At 37.8% G+C, this 14,406-nt stretch overlaps 1 protein-coding gene across 1 annotated transcript; it reads right to left on the bottom strand.

Annotated features, from left to right (window-relative positions):
• Positions 1–307: 307 nt before the first annotated feature.
• On the bottom strand, positions 308–13,784 carry CALM2 (calmodulin 2). The gene is made up of 6 exons (XM_057741431.1): positions 13,710–13,784; positions 7,982–8,012; positions 2,448–2,591; positions 2,250–2,356; positions 1,697–1,832; positions 308–955 (listed from the first exon to the last, which is right to left on the bottom strand). Exons 1-6 carry the CDS (start codon positions 13,710–13,712, stop codon positions 927–929), a joined length of 450 nt encoding a protein of 149 aa, XP_057597414.1. The 5' UTR covers positions 13,713–13,784; the 3' UTR covers positions 308–926.
• Between the last annotated feature and the right edge of the window lie 622 nt (positions 13,785–14,406).

The following is a 14,406-nucleotide window of genomic DNA, read 5'->3' as shown; positions in this document are numbered from 1 at the left end:
AAAAAAAAAATCACTGCATGACTGAAGTCAATATGGATAAACAAATGCCGAAGTTGAAAAATATATTAAAAAGGTGGGTGACAACACTGAACACCTTTATGCTAGTCCCCATGCTAGGTACAATTACAAAAGGTTTTTTAATTTTTCACTTAAACCTTTTGAAGGAAGTATCATAATTTAAAAACCAGTTTTAAATAGTCAAAAAAATTACTTATCTAAATTATACCAAGTAGAAACCACATCTCCATTTGATTCTCGAAATTATTTAATTTCAAGTTAATTAAATGACTCAGATTCAGAGCAACAGTTGGGTAAATTGTAATTTTTTTATTGGAAAACAAATATACAACTTGGAATGGATCTGAGGCAAATTGTGCCATAAGCAGATTTTCTTTAAGTGGCTAAAACAAAGTTTAAAAAGCAAGTAACAATAAAAGAAAATGTTTCTGGTACAGGACCAGCAGTACAAAAAAATAGTGTACGAGTACCTGGATAAAACACCCGTTTTGCAATAGTGCAACTTTTAAGTACATATTGTTGACTGTCCATAGTCCACGCAGAGTTACAACTCCACACTTCAACAACAACATGCTGACAGTTCCTAAAGAAAACTACTTTAAAAAAAAGGCATAACCCAGATGTTCCCTCATTTGACCAACTCCATCTAAGTTTAGATGTGCAGAAGGGCTTAGATATATCCAGAGTAAGCCACATGCAACATGTTACTTGATCAATTTTCTAAAATAAGGTTTCAGGACAATGACAGTAAGATAAGGGAAGAAAACATGGAGGAATGAAGTCCTAATTACTATACATGCATATTTTTTTTGACAGTAGGGGGAAACCTTTTACAGATAAGTTACAAACAAAGAAAAGGCAAATAAACAATTTTGTACAAGAAATTTAACACATTCTGTACAATGTCTTCACTTTGCTGTCATCATTTGTACAAACTCTGAAAAACAAGAAGTACACAAAAATGTTGAGTCAATGGCAAAAGTCTGACAAAACCAATCACATTTACTCAATCACTGAGTGGTCTCCATTCCCCTTTCTTTCCTCAAGATTATCATAAAGTACAGAGGAAAAAGCTAGTTTACTGCCAAGGCTGGATCTTCATAAACCAAAATTATTTATGATTATTAATGAATAAACCACATTAATGCTTTAGATAAGCTATTATAAACAAAAAGCATTCTTGCTCTTAGTCCAATATCACATGATACTTCTGAACTGAGACATGTACAATTTCAGACTTAAAGCTAATTAGAGGGAAGGAGAATCCAATGAAAGAAATAAAGTCACCTTAATTTTGAGGATCTTGAAATAAGTTTGAAGAACTTTTCACATTGTTCCACAATTGTTAACAAAAATTGTTTTATCATAGTTTGGAGTGCAGTGCTTCTCAAACTTTAATGTGCATTATGAAATCACCCAGAAATCTTGTAAAAATGTAGATTCTACGTAAAGGGGTAGGATCTGACAATAAATAGTTCTAAAAAGTTCTCAGGTGACAATGATGTTGCCTAATCCGTAGACAACACTCGGAATAGCGAAAGACTGGTAAGTATCAACAACTTTTAGCATCTTCATTTCCGGGGGGAAAAAAGTCACTAATTTTGACCTATCAGATACCTAACAAGAACCTCTACCTTAATTAAAGTCAAAGCACAGAACAAGGCAGTGAAAGACTTACCTTCATAGTTTACTTGACCATCACCGTCAATATCTGCTTCCCTGATCATTTCATCAACCTCTTCATCTGTTAACTTCTCTCCAAGGTTTGTCATCACATGGCGGAGCTCTGCTGCACTAATATAGCCATTACCATCCTACAAGAAAATATAATAAAATGCCTAAGCAAAATTATAGACAAACAAGCTGTAATAGAAGTTTATTAAACTTCACATTAGGGAGCAAAATATACTTTAGAAATCTACAGTAACTGAAGAGTTTACAAATAGTTGACCTATAAATTAAATGTCGCTGAGAGTCAAGCAGGATATCCTATATTGAAATCACTATTTCTTAGTTCCATAGTTAAATGATGCCCTCTTTTGCTACAAAACTCATGCAATATACATGCTATTAGGAAACCTCCATCTACAGTGAATTCTTAAAAAGCTTTTGCTTGATATTAAAGTATGTTGGTAAAACATCAGAAAAACAAGTCTTCACAAATTAAGAGGTTCTGATATCTTTTCATCCTCAAATTAAAACTGAACAAATTCAGTCTTTGAATACTTTACCTTATCAAACACACGGAATGCTTCTCTAATTTCTTCTTCACTGTCTGTGTCTTTCATTTTTCTCGCCATCATTGTCAGAAATTCAGGGAAGTCAATTGTGCCATTACCTGAAATGGTTTGTTTAGTTGAAACATTACAAAAGAACTTAAATGCCACTTCTTCAATTCCCCCTTCCCAAACCCTAAAATTAAGACTTACCATCAGCATCTACTTCATTAATCATGTCCTGTAACTCTGCTTCTGTGGGATTCTGCCCAAGAGACCTCATTACAGTTCCCAATTCCTTAGTTGTTATAGTTCCATCACCATCCTTGTCAAATAGTGAAAAAGCTTCTTTGAATTCTGTTTGAGAGATCACAATCCAAATGTACAGGTTAACAATAAAAAAAAAAAAGTAACCTAAATGAAATGTATTAATCAACTCTCAAAGCAAAGATATATATGGAGACAGGACCTGAAATGGGCTTTTGATTCATGAAGGATTAGGTGGGAAAACCTTGTGATACTTCAGACATTTTTATCTAATCATATGCTCATATATTGATCTATCTGGGAGTTTTTTCATCTAAAATCTTACAGGGAACTCCCAAAATCTAGACCAGATACAAAGTCAAATTATTGCTGAAAGAGGAATCACAGCCCCAAATGACTGGCTTCTCTTTTCTGTTGAAGCAGCTCTGTGGAACACAATTCAGAATTACATATCTAACCCACACTCAGAATAGAAAAGGAAAACTACTGTTACCAAATACATATACAACAACTGTACTACTTACAATAATCCTCAAAGTTAAAATTAAGCCTATTTAACCACCTACTAAATTAAAAACAAAAACCTTTAAACTTCAGAACATGCAATAGGCTAGTTTTCCTCTTCTGCAAGACAGAAGGGACTATCATCAAATAATCTATAATGATGTTAACAATGGGATGATCAAGATATATGAATAACCAGTTTTAACTAACTGCTGTATCACTGAAAACAAAAGATAATTTAGGTCTTTCTTCAGAATATAAAATCCCAAGCTTATAACAGAATGAAATATTTTATTGCCTAAAATCTTTTAGATCTTCTTGTGAAATTACGTTGCTTTTAATTCACCACTAGATTACACGGAAAGCTACTGGAGCAAAAAGTCCAGAATACCTGAATACAGAGAAACTAAGGCAGAGATTTAATTTGGTAGTACAAGGACATATAAATGAGCTAATTATTACAAAGCCAGTAAAGATGTTAGGCCCAATCAGCAAGCAAATACAAAAGCATACAGCACAGAAACTAAAAGCAGACTTTGGAACCCAATTGCTTGGGCTAAAAAATTCCAGCTCTGCTACTTATTAGCAATGTAAATAACCTTGGGCAAATTTTCTGCCTCAGCTTCCTCATTTTTATTAAGTGGGGATAATTGTACCTACTTCCTAAATTTAAGAATTAGTATAGGTAAAGCTCTTAAAACTATGCCTGGCAAGTAAGTACTTAATAAATGTCAAAAAGATGATCTCATTTTCTTGCAGCATTCACAACTACACTGAAAAACAAAAACTTTCAAACTTCAAACTTCTCTTGGCTTCTCTTCACAACAGTAATTTACCTTCTACCTTCTACTGCCAAAGGGTCTTGCTCCTATATGTTTCCTACATATAGATGTGACCAATTTTCTTATCCTTTTTTTCTCTCCTTGGCCATTTCATCTATGTCCACTAATAATGAAGACTTCACATCTTTAGTCCACTCATCTCGCTCAACACAATACTTTTATTTCTGACTTCCTACAGGACATCTCCCATGGCTGACCTCAAGGAAGACAATGAAAATCAATTCTACACTCCTCAGCAACCCTAGGAATGCAAACAAAAGCCACCTTAATTCTTTTCCCCTGAAACCTGTCAACAAGGCCTGCTGAATTCTGATATTTAAATACTGCCTGATTCTTTTTTCATCTCTACATCCAACATTCTTGTTCATGATCCCGTCATCTATTATCTGGACTATCACAGTAGCCTCCAAATGGGGTACTTAAAATCAGCCACACAACAACCTGGGTCCTATTACCTTTTTGGATTATCACATTATTTTCTTCTTTGATTCTTTTAATTGCTTACCTTTAGACCAGGTATCACTGACTGGTTGTAGTTTGGACGCTAAACATTCACTCCATTTAAATATTACTTGTTTTCAGAGGAACTCACATGGTATCAGAAGCTTAGTACCAAACTACTGACTGATCTTATGAAAATATGCAGTACTAACCTAGACCAATCCAATGACAAAAATCAGTAACTCCTACAAATAGCAGAATTTGATTAAAACACTTCCATTTTACTGTTTTTTTTAAAAAACAGGATGTACAAATACTGTCTAGAAATATATAAATTATCAGGGTTTGAACACATTAGCATCTATCACCTAATAACTTAGGCTCCAAGAAAATTACTTAGAGATTTGTATTTATTTACATTACATTCTCTGCTATAATACAGGCATTAACACCACCATTAGGTACAAAAATTCCTAGTATAACTAGCCATAGTCATTTTACTAAATGATTTAACTTAAAAGACAAACCCTGAAAGATGCATGCTATAAGTTTATATACATGTGTTCTAAATTTCAAGAAGTTCAAACATCTAATAAGTCTTGAAATGTTTGCTGGAATAAGTGAAAAGCAGAAAATAAAACTGTTTCTATGCTATAACTAGTGTTTACTTTATGGATACAAAAATGAACAAATAAAAATATTCTGAAGGTCAAGGTTTATTCCAAATCTCTATTTGTATTTTTACAGTAAAGAGGCAGAAATATCTGTAAAAACTTGAAATAAGAATAAACTGAAAAGTACAATTTTCATTCACCTGCTCACCACCTGTGCTTCAGAACTAGTTTAATCTTAATATATAGAAGCGTATCGTTCTAAACAGTAATTCCTAGGAATGATTTGAAATATAAACCTAGGAGTCAAAACATCAATACACAATAAGAAAACAACAGGACCTGAATGTCACAGAACAGCTATCTTCAACATAAATGATGGACCCTCCCAAAATCCATTCTAGTTATGCCTAAATTGAAGCTTTCAGAAGTCATACTATTACTGGTTTTATTTGTTCATTAGCAACCCCAGGATACCTTTCTAATTATTTTTTACATAAATTTATAACATTATTAAAACATGTTATCCTGAAACAATTACAAGAAAAATTAAATGCCTATTTACCAATTTCTATTTATTTATAAAATTCTTAATAATCCTTTAAAGGCCATGTATCAGGGCTTTATTGTTGATTAAGATTTGTACTTTTTTATCAAATAAGTTTTATCCCAACACAACTTTAAGTTTAATGAAGGTTTAGGCATATATTTCTTTAAAGAAAAAAAAATTATTTTACATTTTTCCTTTAAATATTAAACCCAACAACTAATGATATCATGGCAGTCATTAACAAAATTAACTTGTCAGTAATGTCACACTAGACTGTTCTGGATTGCTCTTTAAGACCTGGGTAACAAACAATTCTAGAAATTTCACCTGAACAATAAGCATACTTTTTTTTCTAGATCAAGTTATTTGTTAGAGGAATTTAAAATCTGTAGTAATGATTATCATATGAAAACAAAGCTAACTGAAAAAGTACCTTAGTATATTCAAACTTGCATTATATCCATGAAGCTTGTTAGCACAAGTAGAGCTAAGACTCTAAGATATTATTGGTTATCAGCGATTACAATTTACCAGATCAAAAAAATTTTTTGCCTTCACCTCAAAGGTAGACATTGAAACATACCAAATTTAAAAGGAGGGGACTTTGGGAGGAGGCAGAATAATCCTTAGGAATAGGGTAGGTACTATTCTAGAACATATTTGTGTGGCACACCTCTTTGAAAATTTATTCAAGAAATATTTATTCAGTCCTTCCTGTGTGGGAGGTACTGGGGATACAAGAGAAAATAAAAAGTTCCCTGATTGCACAGGATTTTTATTTTAGTACCATAAAAGCTTTGGCTCCTCTACCTGAAAGGTTCACTAAAACCTGGGGTCCAAGAACAGCTTCATTAAAAGCCTAAGAAAAGGCAGGGTAGGGAAAGAACCTAGAATAGATTTTTCAACCACTCTCACTAGAAATTTAATTGTATGACAGGAAGGAATAGACAGCATTTATCTTAAAGACAATGTTCCATGAACTACAAGTATTCTTTACAAAAATGCTATCAGCCATTGAGAATTGATCCCCTTATATTTAAGACACAAACTACTTTTTAAAAGAGTTGCATGTGTGTTTAGGAATGGAGTAATGAGCAACAACTATGTGACTGGCACCTTGAGTAATACAATTTCTACCCCAAAGTGAGTATGCTATGCCATGTAGAACTACCTGACTGGGACTACCGAGAAACGAAAGACAAAGAGAAGGTAAGAACTTAAGACTGGAAATAATAGCCTGAGTCATCTCCTCAAGGAGACATTATATAGAAAACTATTCCAGAATCATATACATGTCATTGATACACTTAAAATAGTATAAATGAACAAAAATTATTTCCAAAGCTCTGCTTGACTACTTCAACAATGTATATGGTGCTACACATGCGAATTTACCAACCTTAAAATGCAAATTCCCAGTTTAAGTCAAATGCACACAGTAAGAAATAAAAATAAAACCTGCTTAAATTGTCCCTTAACGCTAATAGCTTTCTACTTTATATACTCCTAACAAATATTATTTGTGATGAGTATTTGAGGTGACTAATGATTTCTGGCTCCACCAAATTTGTGTATATGGGGTGGGGCTTACTTTAAATGGGCCACGTAACTGAGCTCCAAATGGGTTTTCTAAGTCTTCTCTAGCGTTTAAAAAAAAAAAAGCTTTAATGCTTTTGAGCACTTGAAATTCCCTGCCTACCAGGAAAACTGTGGCAGTCAAAGCTGCTTGATGCTTTTGTTAATAATCTTACCAAAGAATAGAGTTTGAAAAGCATTTCAACACTACAATTAAAAAAAACCAGAACACCTTTTAGCAAGTTTACCCAACGTTTTGATGTTAACTAGCCATCTCAAAGTATTAGAATAAAATCAAAAGCACTAATGGTTTGACGTAATAACGTCATCAGGTTTTATATAACAATTTCACATATTTCCATAGCAAACCAAAGGATACAAGACAAACTGATTTCAATAGCTGTCACTGCTTTTTAAGATAAAATTCAAATGACTACATCTGTAAAGTAGAATGCTCACTTTCAGATCTTAGTTCTTCACTAGAGAAATGGTTATTCCCATACATGCAATTCTAAGGTTAAAATATGAGCTCCTTTAAACCAGGGCAAATTCAACATTCATTTTCTGATTTCACATTTCGAGTTACCTATTGATTACTATTTGGCCTCTTTCTTGTGGAGACTGATTTGAAGTTGCAAGTGTTAAAAACTGCCCAGAATTCATGTTTTAGAGCAAGATAATCTTTAAGAAAAACAAACACCACCCCTAACCAGGCTCGAAATATATCCATATAACCTAAAAACATGTCTTTAATTACAGTTACTCCCATACATCTTTCACAGGCAAATTTACCTTCTCACTTGTCAGAGCAGGTTCAATTACTGTTATCACATTGCACCCATTTGTTACCATCTACTACACAGATCAAAGTCAATTCTATCATACAAGTATCCTGAGAATAGCTATTCAATTTATAATAAAATTAAATAGGTATAATCTAGCAAAGTTATTTCTCACCTGCAATCTGCTCTTCAGTCAGTTGGTCAGCCTATAAAGAGATCAAAGAAATAGGTAAGTGGCTTGAGAGTATGTAGTTTAACAGCTACAGAAGTAAGTTACAAACATTCAAAGAGTAGGACTGCCATATATACATTACTAATCAGGAAAGAAAATCAAACTGTACACTTTAAATATATGCAGTTTATTGTATGTCAATTATATCTCAATAAAAGTCCTTAAAATTCAAGGTTCACCCTGCCCCATGAACTTTATGTAATTCAACATTCCTTAGTACCAAACACAGGTGGGCAGAAAATGCACATATCTGGTTCATCTTCAAAACTAAGCTACCTTGCCCCTAAGTTGAAGATATGAAAATATTTCAGAATACGTTTGAAAGTCTAAATTTTACACAAATTTTTAAAAAGCAAACTAGCATACTAGAAGGTTTAATTGGAATTGGTATTCTTCTAAAAGAAGGATAGACCCAATAGAAACATTTCCTTTTTCAAAATTAAGATATCTAAACTTAAGCCCACCTCCCCAGGTAAATACAAACCATTACTACCAGCAATCTCCACTGAATCAAAAATAATGAACAAAGGCTACATTAAAATTCCCTCTAAGTGGCCAAATACTTCACTTGGACATATCTGTGATTTTCCAAACCTCAAAACAAACAAACAAACAAACAAAAAACCAAAATTAGTAAGCAAAACTCCCATCTACCAAAAAGAAAAAAATCCACACTGTCCTGGTTGGGGCAACATGAAAGTTACCAGTTTTTACTCCTCTTCTCCTGCGAGGCAACTGCAGAGAATCCAGGATTCTGCATATTTGAAGTATATTATTTACAAAATGTTAAGTCCAGCTATTTATCTTCTTTGAAATGCCAAAGTGAGCATAAGGTTTGTGATGTTTTTAGCTAATGGAGAAAAGTTACTTGTTTTTACTTAAAAAAACAAACAAAAACAAAACACCACATTCAGGCATTTGCTAAAACCCATTATATATGTTGTTTTTATTCAATCTTCACAATAACCCTTAATGGTATTAATAATACCGTTAATACCCTACCTTACAGATGGGGAGTGAGGCTCAGGTTAAATTTCAGAGAGTGGGACTACAAAACTACTACAACTAGTAGAGTCAGGATTAAACACTAAGGTGTTAGACATATCCAATACCTTAACTTTAAGTTTTAAACTCAAAGCACACCATAATAAAAATATTTGCAAAATAACAAGGCTCCTTGTTCTTCATGTGGCCTTCATCCTTGGACATTTCACTGCTTATCGGTACATATATCCAGAAGCAATGACCAGAAATAGCCTCCTATCTAACATTGCTACCTACAGGAAGTCAACTGTACTATTATTAATCCATTCATTTATTGGTATTAAAAGAAGAATAAACACTGTCTGGTTTCCTTCATTTTAAATGAACACACCCCTGGAAAGGATAACACCTAAATACAGAATAGCATCACATTTTCTCTAAGGGACAGCATGAGAACATTTGAGAAGAAACCCAGAAAAGCAGAAGTTTCTTTCCTTGATCAAAAATTTTGATTTGACCTTTTTTGATGCAAACTCAACTCGTTGCTTTAGGAAAAAGAAAAAAGGCCAAGTGTAGTAACTTGAAATTGAAGAGCCAATAATTAAGCTCAAATGCTTAAGTTTATAAAACAAATTATCTACTTTTATCCTTACAAATCCCAATCCTCCAAGTATTTGGTATAAAATCAGTTGATTGTTTTCTCTAGGAATAAGATTTAAACCCCATTAAATCCACTGAGTTAATTTTTACTTTGTTAGAGGCTATAGATGATTTACTTCTAGTCTAATTCCATTCTGCAGAACTTCTATCATTTCTGAAAGAAGGGCAACATGGCATGGTGGAAGAAAAAAGCATGGTACTTTGAGTCATCGCTGGGTTACTATCCCAGCTTTGCCACTTAATAGCTGTGTGACCTTGAACATGTTACTCAACCTCTCATTGTCAACTTATATGTAACACAGAATACTAATACCTACCTTGTAGGGTTACTGTGCAGAGTTAAGTGAGAAGCTATGTAAAGGGCAAGCCCAAAGAGTTCAATGATAACTATTTTACATAAGTTAATTAACCAAAGATCTTACAATGTAAACACTAACCTGACTAGTTCAACTTCCACACAAGGTAGACAAGTGAGGCATTATCAAGCCCTTTACAACACACTCACCAGGTTCCATGTTAACTGATGTAAGATGAAAAAATCTATTTCCTCAAACTGAAACCACAAGGTGCAAGCCCAGGAACAGATGTGGCAGGAGAAATCAGTTTAGGATTAAAAATGTTAAGCCAAATGTGTGGAAGACACTGCAGCACGTGTGAAAGCTGAAGGAATGACTGCTAAGTGCAGAAACAGACAGTGGGGCTTTTTCTCTCAATAAGTTGTAGGGGGAGGAGATTTGGGGAAGATTCATTTATATCAAAGCTGAGAAAGCCTTGGGAAGAAACTTTAAAATTATCCAAACTTGCTTGGAAAGTCAAAATTTTAATGACCCCACACCATTCTGTCTGCAATCTCAGTAAAGATCACAAATGAGTTTCAAGGAATAAACAGGAGACTAAGTTACACAGCCTGAAATTGCTGGATGTTTCAGGAAATTTAGACAATTTTTTTGTATTTGCTACTAACCCAGAGTTCAAGGTTTTAAAATAACCTTTATCAGCAACATTCAGATTAAAGCCTACTAAAAGCAAGAACACAAAGCTCCCTACCACCGTAATTTGTAAGCCTTTTCCAATAACATGCAAATAAATTTGGTTCTTATTTCTGTCTATGGAGAGTGTCATTTTCTTAGTAGAGAACTAGAAGAATTATACTTCTGGGAAAACTCAAGGTCATTAAAATGTGTGTTTATCTCAGTAAAGCGAAGAAAAATTCACTAGAGAGATGACTAGTTCTACTCCTTTATTTCTACAAATATTGATGAAATTCTTCCTATTGTTCTTGTCAACTCTAGAGAAAGCTCCCAGGCATTTGTATACTCTCAGGTTCCACCTCGGACCGACTGGACTAGAATATGTATTTTGGAGAACCACAGGTGATTTGTAAACACTGAGAAAAACAGAGTCTACTAATCCAGACTACATGTGTGACCTTGAGGGAATTATGTACCTATTAAACATTTCCCAAATGGCATTCAAAAATAGGTATGGATACCCTTGGAGCTTATCTAGTGGAAGGTGGTATAAAAATAATCCAAAATTCTTATCTGAATAAATGTATGCGTCCATAGGCTTAAAATGAAACAAACTTCCACCGTTCATTTATTCCTGTTTACTCCAAGTGCTACTTAGATACAACAAAGGCTTCAAAAGTAAAAATTTTTCTACAATTTCAGAAATCAAAGTATTTGTTTTACCTACATCAAAGCAATCTCTAAATTATTTCAGGAGAGTTTAAGACACTTTCAATTCTGACAGAACAGCACTTAGTATATATAGCATCTTGCCCAAAAGAGAAACCGCTAGAAGAAATTACTCCAAAGTTAGAACCTTTACTAAAGGCCTAAGTTGATCATTCTAACTGAATCTAGAACTTTCTATATTTTAATAGAGCCATAGTGAACTTCTTCAATCTAGTAGAAACAGATCTTGCTAGCCGATGGGATATTTAGACTCAAATTTTCTACCTCTTCACATCTTTTACTTATCTAATCACCCCAGCCGCAAGTCTTCTTAAAGCAATCAATCTCCCTCCCTTCAGCGAGCACGTATCAACTACATGTAAACCCAAGAGCAGCGTGAGCAAACTTATTCCACTTTCATATCAAATAAATGTTCATTCTTTGACGTTAAGGAGTCCTAATTTTAAATCGTCAGGTCTTATAAAATTACCTGAGAATTCCCAAATTAGTTAACAATGACTGTCAATTTAACTAACTGACCCCCCCTCCCCCAAATATCAATGATGCGACCACTAACTACAAAAGCCTACCCTTGACAAAGGACCACAAAAAGGGGAGATACAAATCTATGCCTCACCAAGAAAAATCCATTTGAGCTCTTGATTCAATTATCAGATTGATCAGGAAGAAACCTTACCTTTCATGTAAGAAATTTAAAAAAATTTACCCCACAATATAGAATCTCAATTACATGCCTATAATGTACACCCTGCTTCACCTAAAAGAGTAAATTCAACCAGTATATTCAAATTTAGAATAAAATAATTTAGAATAACAAGATGGAACAAGTACATTCAACAAATGTGAACTCCTACCCCACACCCATACAGGCTGGAGGTTTCAGTTGGCAAGGATTCCCCAATCCTGTTTAAGATGTCACCTTGCCTCCTGGACACACCCATCACCTGTAACCACCTGGCAGAAGGAACCACAAAATAAGTATTGCAAATTACCGCCCTCGTTTGATTTTTTTTTTTTAAACAGCAAGGAACGGGAGTTCCGGTCTCAAGGGACAGGAAAATGCTTTTAAAAATTCCCTGTCCCCCAATGTACTCTTCTTTCACGACAGTCTTTGACAGCCCTTACTGTACAAATGAATTAAGCCACACGTTAAAATGACCTGGCACTTTATGGAAATACCAGTTATTTTCAAGGGAATTGGAGTGGGGCAATACTGTGCGGTAAAGGTTCTTCAACGTTTCGGCGTGCACGTGAGCACTCAAAAAGAGGACAGTGGCCCTTCTCAAAGACATCCTTCCCATTGTTACAGAAGGATACGACCGACTTTCACAGCAGAACGACAGTCACCCCGGAGCTGGCTTTCGGTAGGTGAACAGGAAACGCCTTTCAAACTCTAGCTGGAGCCTGTGGCTTTCTCTAAGGAGATGCGTAGTGAGAGGCTGCGCCTGACTTCAGATACAAAGCCACTTCCTTCAACGACAAAATCATCTAAAATATTTTTTTTTCTTTAAATGTCCAGCCTGGGAGGTGGCATTAGGCCTCAGGGCCTAGATGGAGCAGAAAGATCAGGATTCACCGAGCTTCCTTCGCGCCGCCAGAAGGGGATGGGAAGCGGCGGAGGCTGCCCTCCCCAACCTATGCCCGACCTGCCGACCCCGCGGCGTCACGGGCCGCCCGGACCTCCGCAGTCCTGCAGGTGCCAGCGCAGCAGCTGGGGTGCGAGCCGAGCCGAGCCGGGCGGTGGCCCCGGCCCCGCGCCCGCCCCGCCCCCGGCCGCTCCCTGCGGGCTCGGCCCACACAGCTCGCCCCCCGCCCCCTCCCGGCCCGGCACGCGGGGGCTGCGGGCTAACGGCGGCGCGGGCGCTCGCCCCGGGCCTCGCGCGCTCCCGCCCGCCCCCTCGACGCATGGCGGCCGCGCGCGGACAAAGGCGCTTCCTGGCGCCCGCACCAACCGTCCGTTGGGCTTTTGAATCCGGCCCCGGGCTGACCTTTCGAGATGCCAGACCCAAGGCTTCTGCGCTCCTGCTCCCCACGCCCTTCCACTCTTGCCTCCGCCGGGCGCCGGGATGCCCCCCGCCCCGGCTCCATCCTCTGCCAGCCCCTGAGGAGCTCCGCGGCACGCTAGGGGACACCTCCCTGAGGAGAATGGGGGTGCGGGAGCACCTGCGACACAACGGCCGCGGGCGCCCCCAGCCTCTTGTGCGCCATCCCCCTGCCGAGGACCACTCCTGGCGAGTGTGAGGGAGGCAAGCTCCCTTTCTTTGGTCAGTTCGTTTCAGCCTCTTCCCCCCACAGGCCGAGCGCCGGCAGCTTAGCGACGCACTCACCATGCTGCAAGCGCTACCGGTCTCCGGGACGCGACTACACAACCACTCAGCTCGCTCGCTCCACTCGGACTAATTCTCCCCCTCCGCCCCCAGCGCCTCATAAACACCTCCCTCCGCCAGATCCCTCCGCCGCAGACCAGATAACGGAACATCACAAACGAGTCCCGGCCAACCCCCACCCCTCCAACTCCTCTAGAGACCCCTTTATCCACAGTTTTGTGATCAACGATACAAGAGATAAAGGGAACGGGGCGAAGGGATGACGTAAGTGGTCTTCACTTCCCAGCGAGCCGTTGAAGGACCGGTGGATTCGCTCCTCAGAGGCGCTACTTTGCGGCGCGGAAGAGCATCGTGGTAGCGACGCGCAACGCAATAGTCGTTGAACCGGCCTCTGATTGGCTGGTTCGTACCTGCAATGCGTCACTGGGGCTCGCAGCCGCCGCCGGGACGCGGTGCGGCTTCTGCCGTTGCTGTCCCGGCCGCGCTGTCCTGGCCACTGCGCCAGGCGGCGGAGTCGCTTGGCTTGCGCTTGTCTGAAGAGCCTTCCTCCTCCACCCATCCGTCCTCGCCACACTCGCACGAACACTTTCCCGCCCCTGGTTTAAGGGTCTACGAAAACGCCGACTAAGAATGAAGCTGAAAGAGCCAGTGAAACCCCTACCCCGCTCTCTTTTTCTCAGCCTCGTTGATTGGCCTC

Source organism: Hippopotamus amphibius, chromosome 7, assembly GCF_030028045.1.
Source record: "Hippopotamus amphibius kiboko isolate mHipAmp2 chromosome 7, mHipAmp2.hap2, whole genome shotgun sequence".
NCBI lineage: Eukaryota > Metazoa > Chordata > Mammalia > Artiodactyla > Hippopotamidae > Hippopotamus > Hippopotamus amphibius.
The sequence above is the reverse complement of the archived record's forward strand: the minus strand, read 5'-3'. Positions and strand labels throughout refer to the sequence as shown.

What these genes read in the sequence shown, in the direction of transcription:
- CALM2 (XM_057741431.1), bottom strand. An exon ending in CATTCCGTGTGTTTGATAAG is followed by an intron (nt 1,833 to 2,249) that starts GTAAAGTATTCA and finishes ATTTTCTTGTAG; the next exon opens with GATGGTAATGGCTATATTAG. An exon ending in TGGTCAAGTAAACTATGAAG is followed by an intron (nt 956 to 1,696) that starts GTAAGTCTTTCA and finishes CTTGTTTTTCAG; the next exon opens with AGTTTGTACAAATGATGACA.